Source organism: Amphiura filiformis, chromosome 2, assembly GCF_039555335.1.
Source record: "Amphiura filiformis chromosome 2, Afil_fr2py, whole genome shotgun sequence".
NCBI classification, from domain to species: Eukaryota; Metazoa; Echinodermata; class Ophiuroidea; order Amphilepidida; family Amphiuridae; genus Amphiura; species Amphiura filiformis.
The window spans coordinates 6025953-6037301 of NC_092629.1; the positions used below are offsets into that span (position 1 = coordinate 6025953).

General features: G+C 36.9%; 1 protein-coding gene across 1 annotated transcript; it reads left to right on the forward strand.

The window, feature by feature from the left end:
• Nucleotides 1-7993: 7993 nt before the first annotated feature.
• On the forward strand, nt 7994-10684 carry LOC140172676 (sodium-coupled monocarboxylate transporter 1-like). The gene is made up of 3 exons (XM_072195811.1): nt 7994-8221; nt 9121-9340; nt 10455-10684. The coding sequence occupies exons 1-3, from the start codon at nt 8094-8096 to the stop codon at nt 10617-10619; spliced, it is 513 nt and encodes a 170-aa protein (XP_072051912.1). The 5' UTR covers nt 7994-8093; the 3' UTR covers nt 10620-10684.
• The last annotated feature ends 665 nt before the right edge of the window (nt 10685-11349 follow it).

Here is an 11349-nt window from a genome sequence, read left to right on the forward strand (position 1 = left end):
ATCATTTGAAGTCAAATGATATACCATTTAAAAGCTTACGATATATATTTTCTAAACACGAAATAAAACAAAATTGTCCGGGGCCGAATTTACGGCTGATTCGCCGTGTCCAATCACATATATTGATTCAGATAATGAAAATCGATTTTTTTTTTGGCTGCTTCGACCAACAATACCTCGTATACCCTTAAATGGTCAGGTTATATTTTAGAGCGCTGCGAACAGAAAATAATGCATATTTAAGCGTTTCTGTGCTGTTTTCCTAAGCCTTTTAGAGTGTTTTATTTAAAAGGCGCCCAAGAATGTGTTCAAAAAATAGTTGTGCAAAATTATTTTTGCAAAATATTTTGTCAGCACTTAAAGGCCCACTCAGTGATTTGATCATCCGGACGATCGTAAAAATCATCAAAAATTTTTTGGTACCTTTGTCAATGTCATAGATTTGCTAACATAGCCTGCTAGTGGTTCAGCCGAAAGCCGTGTATTTAAGACAGGACAAAATAAAGCATTTTACATGAATCTGTAATTTATATACTTACATGTATTTGAATGGGGCGTCAACTTCGTCAATACCGCTGCTTTCTTTGTTGTTTTTTTGCCAACTTTTTTCATTTCAAAACTACCAAATGACAATTTGAATGACCTATCCTTCACTTTTAAACAAATTATAAACAATTTTATTTTGTTATACTTGCGCTGGGATCACTGGATGGGTCTTTATTAACATAATATCAGCATGATTTCCATCAAATTTAAAACAATGTTTTCAGAATGTTAATATACGTTTTATATCCTTAATATAACCCGACATTAAAGCGTTTTCTGTAATTTTTGTTTGTTTGTTTGTTGAGAACCTACATTGGCGCAATGCATATACCATGATAAATATGTCAGTAGTATTTAGTAGTATATATACATAGATATATGTATATAAATATTATATGTTATTGATTTCATGCCGTGATGCATCCTGGTAAATTTGTTTACACTTGGATGATTTTAGATTCATAACAATCTCATATACTGCTAAAGAATTTGCAAGCGGAAAGCTCTCCAAAAATTATCTATATTTAGCAGTTTTGTAAAGAAGACCTATTCAATAAGTTGACATTTCATTTTTCTTAACGGATTTCTGATTCAATTATCAGCCACTTCGTGCAGGTCATGTCAGTAATCAACTTTTGATACTGAAAAGATTCACTCGGCATCCGATATGATCAGGCCTTGTCGGGTTTATGTTTATGGCTCTTTAGTATACCTGTGAACAACAAACAATCTAAACTGCATTCAAACTGATAACATTTTGCACAAGGTATTTTTCACTAAAATGTACAAAATGAGATAGTGCTCAATTAATCGCAACCTTTCTTTTGTCAGAATCCATCCAACTTTTATATTGTAACGTTTATTTGTTACTTCGAGTAAATTATCCCTTGTCCTATCACGGGTGTCATGTTAACACACTCGAAAAGACCACTATAGGCATATAATACTACTAGAATCAGAAAATTGATTGTATACTGCCTCAAAAGCATGGTTCTCACAGAAAAAAAGTTTACCTTGCAACCTTGAATCAGTGGCGTAACTAGGTAACGGACGGAACGTGCCCTGCGCGCCTTGTAAAAGGGCGCCCTTAATAGTCTGATTTTTCACCCAATCCGAGCTGTGAAAGTCAAAATCCTCGAGCTTTCGAGTAATTGGAAAGATCCTTTCAAAAAAAGAAATTCATCTTGATTTAAAGCAAATTAGTAGAATTTATGCAATGTTGGCCCGCTCCGCGCCTAATTGTTTCAGGAAGGGAGTGGTACATTTCGGCATCATTGCCCCTCGATCGCAATAACCCCTAGCTACGCTACTGTCAGGTACATGGTGACAAAAGCAAATCACATGCGTTTTGAGACTTGCCTTTATACCGACAGTCAATTTGACATTTTGGCGCAAGGAGACATGTTGCAGAAGATTGCGGAATTCCACAGGTTGTGCGATTGGACGAATCGCCTTCACCCTGCTTAGTGCCATGATAATACAAAGATGTTCATGAACGTTCATCCGTGTCGGTATAAATAATGACTGTTTTTAATACTTTTCATCTTAACACATAGAAATTATTCCTAGCTGAAAAAATTCTCAGATGCAACTCCATTTTGTATCTGCGAGATTGAGACTGTGATATAAAGTATCATCAGGTCGTTGAAGGTGAATTGTCTTTGATATGCACTACCTCCTTGTCGCCTCGTTAATAAGCCTTATTGTTGAATCTTCTTTTGATCTTTTGCTTCAGACATTACGACGCTAACATATAAATCGGCAGTCATTCATATACTTTACATTAAATATGAACTTAGTTTGACATTTTGCAATGATTATTTACCATTATCACTGATTATTACCATGGTGCTTAGGTGTAGATTACTTATTTGTTATCTGATAATAATTAAAAAAATCTGCAACTCTTCGAAATGTCCGTTCATCAACTTTTACTTCAAATAGTATGAAACGGACAATTTTCCACCCGGACTTGACCAGGCCAGACTCTTACACAGGTGGTTTGAACGAGGCGACAAGGAGGTAGTGCATATCAAAGACAATTCACCTTCAACAAGGACAGAGATAGTTAAAACTTTAGGAGTCCACGAGACTATGACCAAGTATAAGGTAAAAATCTTGGTGTTCTGTTTGAAAATGATCTAAACATGGCATCTCATATAAATAATATTTGTCGATCTGCCTCTCATGCTCTTTACAAAATTAGCAGAATTCGTCAATATCTTGATCAACATACTACAGAAAAACTTGTTCATGCCTTCGTAACGTGTCGTTTGGATAATAACAACGGTTTACTTTATGGTCTTCCTGATTCACAAATATCTAAGCTTCAACGCATTCAGAACTCAGCCGCCAGACTTGTAACACTTACAAAATCTCGTGATCATATATCTCCAATTCTCCGCGAACTACACTGGCTACCTATCAAATCCCGCATAACGTATAAGATTCTTCTTCTTACCTACAAATCTCTTCATGGACTTGCACCTCTTTATTTACAAGAAGTTCTTCATGAATATAAGCCTACACGCAATCTTCGCTCTACTTCTCAATTTCTTCTTGTAACTCCACCAGTGTCAACTCAATCTTATGGTCAACGTTCATTTTCTTCTGCTGCAGCTGAGCTCTGTTGTTATTTGTATACAGTGTTTTTTATGTAGCGCTTTGAGACTTAATTGTGTATTGCGCTTTATAAGCATGGTTTTATTATTATTATTATATTATTATGGTGACAGGGCATCGCGTGTCCCATTGCCAATTATGCCTCAATAACTGCAAATTCTAGCAAATTCTACCATAATATATCCATGGACTGCTTGCTTCAAATTAACCACTTATTTGCTCGTGAAATTGTATTCATATCAAAAGAACCATTAGTTATTGGGTTTTTTGGTTGTATATGTATATCATACCAGCAATCTGATACATCGATGTGTGCCAGGCATGAAAAAAAAAAATGAAAAAAAAACAAAAACCCAAAACGATATGAAATCTACAACGGAAATCGTACAACTCTAAGTCAGTAGTAAAGGGAGCGTTCCAATTTTTTGCGCCATGAATGTTAAGTATTTCAATTGTGTACTCTCAAGCTTCAAATCAACATAACTTGCGCACTTCACACTTTGGGTATAACACTATGACTCAAATGAGTAATAACTCATTTTTAGCTAATGAGTTAATAACTTTTTTCTTTTTTATGACAAGGTGGGGGACTAAGAAAATATTGACCATAAATCAAACCAAAATCAAACAGGGATCAAATAAAAATCCACCCTTTTTAGGGGGATCAATTTTTGATGTCCAAGGTTCAAACTTTTCCAGCCCCCTCCCCCCAAAGTATTATAAACACTCCTTAAAATCACTTTCCATGGACTTGGGTGGGTTTTGTATTCAGGTATTCAATTCTGCAAGTCTTTCTGTCAATTACAGTAAAGAAAGTGGTGAAACCGAGCTTTTTATGTCATTTTAATTGACTACGCGTAACTGCATTTTTACAAGCTCACAAAAATAGCCGCCGAGTCCTTAGTAATGGTTACACGCCAGTGATTTTACAGTTGTTGGTGGACAAGATGTTTATTTGGCTATTAACTAAATTATTTTGACCATACTCAAACTAGTGGCGTTATTCAAACTGTATACTTTATTTGATACACCCTGTATTTCAATTTAGGTGTTTAGAAGCGAAAAACATGCATGTGCCTTCACTGCTGCTGGCAAAATAAACACTCTAGCCTATAGTCTTTGTAACCCTCGCAATACATACTGGGGGTAGCGGTACGAGATTCCTGAAGCCCCGACATGGAGCGTCTTTAGGTGCGCGTTTACCATGTCTACACTCTTAAAACGATCCAGTAGATTTCCACTAGTGAACGTATTCCAGAGTGAATAACATATCATATATCAATATTAACAACACCATTTTTTACATTGTCTTAAACGACTGAGGTGAGAGAAGTGACAGTTCGATGTATTGAATGGTCCAATATGCTTATGATGAAGGTAAGGCATAAATTTAATACTGGTTTTCAAAAATACACTTTTCAGGAGAAACCGAACGCTAATTAGTATAATGTATCTCTATAATTTTCAGCGCAAATTTGTGTCTGACTAGATTATATCCGAACTGAATGCACTGCCTAAGGTCACCAATTCCATTAAAATTTTGTGAACGCAATTCCTTATTACAATGTGGCTGTGTACTCGTACAGACGCACCACACTTGGATTTTGTACAGTAATTCTGCGGAACATTTCCAAATCGTTTGGGCTCGTTTTACACACATTATTAACGGGATATTTGGGAATTGCAATCTTTTATTCGTGACCTATTACTTAGAGACTTCAGATAGTTCGGTACCTCTAATGTAATAGTCTCATAGTACAGCTAGTTTAACATGTTTATGCCACATTAATTCATATCATGACACAATTATATTGATCCAAATCAGCTTAAGCAAATGGCAAATGATAACACTGAGACGCATAATAATTATAAATAGGTGTTCTCAATTTTAATATCAGAAGTGTGGCGAGACTTGCCAGTTCTCAATTTGAGCAACAGTATTTCAAAATCACTTCATGCACAGTGACCATTCACCATAGACCATTTATATAATAAAAGGCACTGAATATAATGCCCACGTTACCCATGGGCGCCGCCATACCAAGACCACCCAGTGATCAGCAGATGTGCTACAATGGAATTTTGTAGACAAATATCATCAAAATTGCTGACAATGTATAAGGCAACTTAATTTAACATTGGGGGATTCTGCTTTTTTACTATGTTTTCAAGAACTAAATTTTGGAAGTGTTTGCCGACGGAAAAAAAAAGTTATCGACAGAAACTCTTATAATAATACTACAAATTAAATCGGAAGACCATCCGCTGTGCCAAATATCACTTTTCCAGACATCATGTCTAGAAGCGGTAATGTCAGAGCCCATCTGGTCACGTGGGAATTAAGTTGCTTACTACTTTGCGGGCATTGGGCATTTTGTCTGGCGCGGACCGATGCGGGTCTAGTTCTGTTGTTTGTTTATCTTCTAAATGATAACAAATTTTGAGAAGATAAATATATAATCTTAGATTTTCAAAAGAAGATTGAACACAAGTATAGGCTCAACATACACATATCCGACATTCTTATCAAGTATTCAAGAAATGCACATACTGCCTAGTAATGCACATACTACCTAACTGCCTAGGTACAATTATGTTGACGCACTCAACCATGTATTTTTACATTTTGACCAGGCATGTAGAAAAAACTTGTTATGATACATCAATAAATGCATATTCAAGAAATATTCATTTTCAATGCGAATTTTGACACCTCATTTGTTGTTCTGCGATCTTATCGGAAAAAAAGTAACTTTTAGCAACGAGATCGCAGAGCAACAAATCAAATAAGGTGTCAACATTCGCAGTCTTCAGTCTTCAGTCAATTCACTCCAAGAAAGTTTGAAACTTGTCCATGGAGACTTCACAAAGTGCAGTTGTGTAGGTGCAGATATACAAAAGTGCGAGTAAAAATCCTCTTCATCTCTTTTAGAGGCGATGATGGGTGGTAGTGGGTTGGAGATCCCGCACTACTGGAAGAGCCACAGCTTGCAAGACAGCGACATATGGTGATTCAACTGCTTCCTGGGGTAGCCTATTCCAGATTGGTATAGTTCTTACATAAAATGAGTACTTGTAAGTATCGCTGGCAGCTGGAACAGGATGATATCTGAGGTGGTGACTTTTTCTTCCGGAGGTAGGATGCGACTGGACACATGGCGGGAACTGTAAGTTGATCTGCTGGTAGTGTATTTTGAAGAACATGGTACATTGGGACATCAAGTATATAATACTGCGAATCTTTGCAACCCTCTCGATCCAATTTGAGGGGGTGAGCGGGGAGGCCGCGAGCGGAGTACTGATGCCGCGACAGAGGCGTCAAATGTCGACAAATGTCTGGCGTCTGTGAGTGTGTGGTACCCAGTAAATTTCTCACCATTTACTTCAGGACCCTGTTCTCTTTTTTTACATTTGGGGCTTAGGGTCAAAGGTTTAAAGTTGTGCTCCTGGGGCCAAGATAGTATTTACATTGTGGTCCATGTAAATATTATTTACATTTTGACTATTGATTGTTAAAAATCTTTGGACCTCTGAGGCCCAAATGTCCTAATGATTAGAAAAATAAAACAATAAAACGTCAATATTCAAATACAATATGTTTTGAGGGGAAGAAGTCAAAACTACTGGTCCCTCGGTGTTGGATGATTTGACTACATCATCCAACACCGAGGGACCAGTAGTTTTGAATACTTCCCCGAAATGAAACATGTTGTATTTGTTTTACTATACCTCATAAATATTTTCACTATCACGGTAAAATCGTAAACAAAAGTCAAAAAACACACCAGTCAACGTGCCGGCCGGCATGGTAAATACGCTTAATATTTTGCTTACCTAATTTTATTGGAGGTTTTCTGCAGTTCAATCAAATTACATTTTGACCTATAGGCCCTATTATTTTAATTTTCTTTTTAAACATTCCATAAATAACATTTTGTTTCATAAAACGTCAATTTGCGTGTTATTATCCATCGGTAATCTCGACAAAATAACTGCAGCAGACGCCATTTTCACGATAAACGCATCTGCAGAATCGCCGATGTGTAGCATAACGCTACGTCTGAAGGAACGGTGACGCGCGGGGTCGAGACACCGTGTGTAGTAGTAGGGGTGCGGAAGTTTTTACTACTTCCACGCGTGCGCGTAATTGCACAGGCGCGGGGAAGTAGTCAAAATACCGTACGTTATTAACCAATAAGATGTCTGGATTACCTAATAAATATTTATGAGGTATAGTAATATCCTTTTTCGTTTTGTGATTGGCGTTATTAAAATAAGAAAAGTAGGGACCCGAAAGATCACAAGGGGCTCTGTCAGCAACTGCTGACTTACTGATTGACGATCACAACCTAGACCTAGATACAGGAACGTTGCCAGAAATCCCTCTCTGAAAGAGTAAGGTCAAAGTTGTATTTATTTGTCACCAATAATTCAACAATATTTTGCAGATATTTCATTCACAGACGATAAGAGGTCTCAAAGGTTACGATGACAGCGAATGCGTATAGCTCTGTGAGTATTTTGTTTTAATCAATAATAATGATATAAATATTTTAATTTTTCAACTAGAAATAACGAGTTTCTATGTATGTATTTTTATCGTCACTTATTTTGATACAAAGGGCTATTCCAGTTGAAATCCATGTACCCCTATGGAAGACTATACCTGATTCGTCCGCGTAAGGAGTGTAAATCAAAACTGGGGTTACCTGAATGGATACTCTCGTGCATTCAGGTGGTGTATGGATTTCAACAGGAATAGCCCATTTTCTTACTCATGTGTTGATTACACTCTTGTATTTCATTTCAAATGGTACAGTTAGCGGATCTTCTGCTTTTATTGGGTACTACCAACACCACCAATGATACATCACAGTTGCTAGTTTGAAAGTATTGGTAGAAACATTATCAAGTAAATTGGAACTATGGCATCTGGTGACGTCTATCCATTGGATACGTGGGATTATGTAGTGTTTTCATTATTTTTAGCCGTTTCTGTCTTGACGGGACTTTATCATGGTTTCGCTAAAGGAGGACAACGATCTACAAGACAGTAAGTTCTTTGCTGGGCACATTTCTTTAATCCACGCGTAAAGCAAAATTTATACTCCATCCCTGAGCGATGAACACTTGGCGGAGTCGTTACTCTTTGGGTCTAATCCCTATAAGTAAATTATAAACGCCTACCCCCACCCTTTTATTACGATATAAAAAACTGATAGAGCAAAAACAAACCCAGATTAATTCTGCAAATTTTGATTGGATAGTGTAAAATTTGTGGTCATGGTGACTGCTTGAATGAAAATAATGCATTTTCAAAAGTTGCACTAAAGAGCTACTCAAGTCGGTGTACCATTACATTCTCTACATGACTGGTCAATGATGAGGGGCTTAGGTGCAACTTATGAATGGGGGTCTTTTTTATTCTAAGGATCACCATGGCAACACATTTTGGGCTATCAATACAAATGAGGCATCAAAATTTGCAGAACAAAAATTGAGTTTTCATTTGCTATTTCAATTTTAAATTTTGATGCATAGATTTTGAGTTATTATCTTATACTAACGAGTGGGGTAATTACTGTTTGGTAGACGTTTATATAAAGATTCTGAGCAGTGCATGGGAATACGTATGGTGCTCTATAAATCATCTAGTGATTTTCAGGCAGTATAGACCACGCGTCACGTGAAAAACGAGACTGGCGAAACTATAATACGTGTTTGAAAGCCCGCTCAAAAAAGAAAGTTAGCAACCAATTACAAATTGAAAACAACATATTTACAGTGAAGTGTATAATCAAACTTCAACGGTTTTAGAATAACATAATTTTGATATATAACACATAACAAATTTTAGAATAACTGTTTGATGAAATGGCGACGTAAAATGGTAATATCAAAAGTAGTGGTTTTCAAAGAAACTTAAATAAAATACTCTTTCTACTTTAACAGATACCTTCTTGCCGATCGCAACGTGTTTAGCGTCCCTGTTGCAATGACGCTCCTTGCGTCTTTCCTGTCTCCCATTACACTGTTAGGAGATCCTGCAGAAACATATGTCAATGGAGGTTTATACTTTGCAGTCATCTTTAGCAACTTCCTGCTCTATCCTACTATTGCATTGTTCTTTGTACCAATGTTTTATAATCTGGAGATTACAAGCGTGTATGAGGTGAGATATTTTGCCTTTAATCAAAAAACCTGATATTGGAACATGTACACATCATGATATCACTTTTTTTATCCAACTTTCTTTTTATCCGACGAGCCAAGTGATGGTCAGAATTCATACCGCCATTGCTAGGAGCCATCCGCACTAAACTGATGTTGTAACTGCCCCAACTGGGTGGAAAATGCTGCTTCAAAATCAATCTTATATTGTATTGCATTGTAAACTTTCAGCATTCTTTTGTCACACGGGTGATCCCGAAAATCCTGTATTATTTCACATTTCAGGTGGGATGGCCCACGTCAATGGCTGCCATTGAGGTGTAGTAATGCGTGCAATTGGATTTGTCTATACGTCAAGACCGAATTAAAAAGACTAGGTTGCGTATGACGCACTGTCAACTAGATCGAAAATGCTGTACTGCGCAAGTCAGCAACCAATCACACAGCGCTTTTGCCCTGCCGTCGGACGTAAACTAGTATTTTTAATTTGTTCTTTGCTTATACCTTTGATTATACCTTAATTGAGATTGCCAAATTCGGGGAACCCTGCTTGATACACGAATGCAAGCAGTTAACCGACGCTTGGGATAGCCATTGACACTTACACGATGACATGGGTATTATGATCAAAACATAAAGGGATCATGGTTATTGAATTTGTCCAATTGGAGTAGCACCTACGTAAATCGATCTGAGGACAGTGAAGTGACGTCACTGAATTTGAACATAAGTCTTGATATCAATATGCTTCATTTTACGTAGCCTATGCTAGTGGTAGCAGCAAGTTTCTGCAATTATTTTCAATGAAATCCGCCAAGTTGTCAAATGACGTCATTTCAACTAGTCTTCATAGCAATATCCTGATTTTACAATGCTCCGTATGCAGCCTCTTGTGTGGCAGCAGCTAAGTTTATGCTTCAAATACGCTGCTAGCCCTGTTTTATTACACAAAGCTCACATGTTTTTAATATTGGATATGTACAATTTGAAAGGTTCTGATCAAATTTGTTTGTTTTGTGCACTAAAAATCATTGATTGTCATTTCTAGCTTATGAATTATATCCATCACAATTTTTACATATTAAAACGGTTAAACATTATATATTTCTACGCAGTACCTGGACCGCCGATTTGGTCTCATCATCCGTATATTTGGAGCCATGGTGTTTTTCTTACAGACGGCGTTATATATGGCAATTGTGTCCTATTCACCTGCTATTGCAATCGAAACAGGTAAGAGAAGAATGTCCTCGGGGATCGGGGTGCACTTGAAGCAATAATATGTGATTTACATAAAGAATTGATTTCCATTTTAGTGTTCACTAGCACATTGTTCCCTTTTCATTTCGAGCCAAACAAATGAGGTAAATTTTTGAACCTATACAGATGTTATTATCATTTGAGGGGCTAGGTAATTGGGAAAGGAAAAGAGGAATTTTTGGCGGAGCAAATATCGGTAATTTTTTTGTCCTGTCTTGGGTATCAAATTGAACGGCAAAATATTATTTGAGTGACCCCCTCCCCCGTTGCTCCGCAACTGTCAACGTACTCTGTCCGCATGGCTCACCAACAAGGAGAAGTTTACAAGTTCAATGGTTTAGTCAGCATACTAAAGTGATAATATTAAGCACTTACACACAAAATGTATGTAAGTGCTAATATAAGGCAATTTAATGCAGCGTGATAGCCCCCTCTGTTGCTACTCATTTATGATGTAAAGCAGTTTATTCCTTGACAGCATAGTTTCACAAGAAAAGTCGGTTATCAAGGAGGTGAGCATTATATGAAATTGGGTGACGGGCTGTATGTAAAAGCAATATTATTGTATATAAAATGATCTGGTGATGGAGCGTCGGGAACGACTCTAACTTTAAATATGGGTGACGGGCTGCCTGTAACCAAATATTTAAAACATATTTCATATTTTTTATTTGGTAATCTCTTCATTTTTAAAAGCTGAATACATTATTGCTAAAAAGAGAGGTAAGGTATTTCAATATTTAAACTACT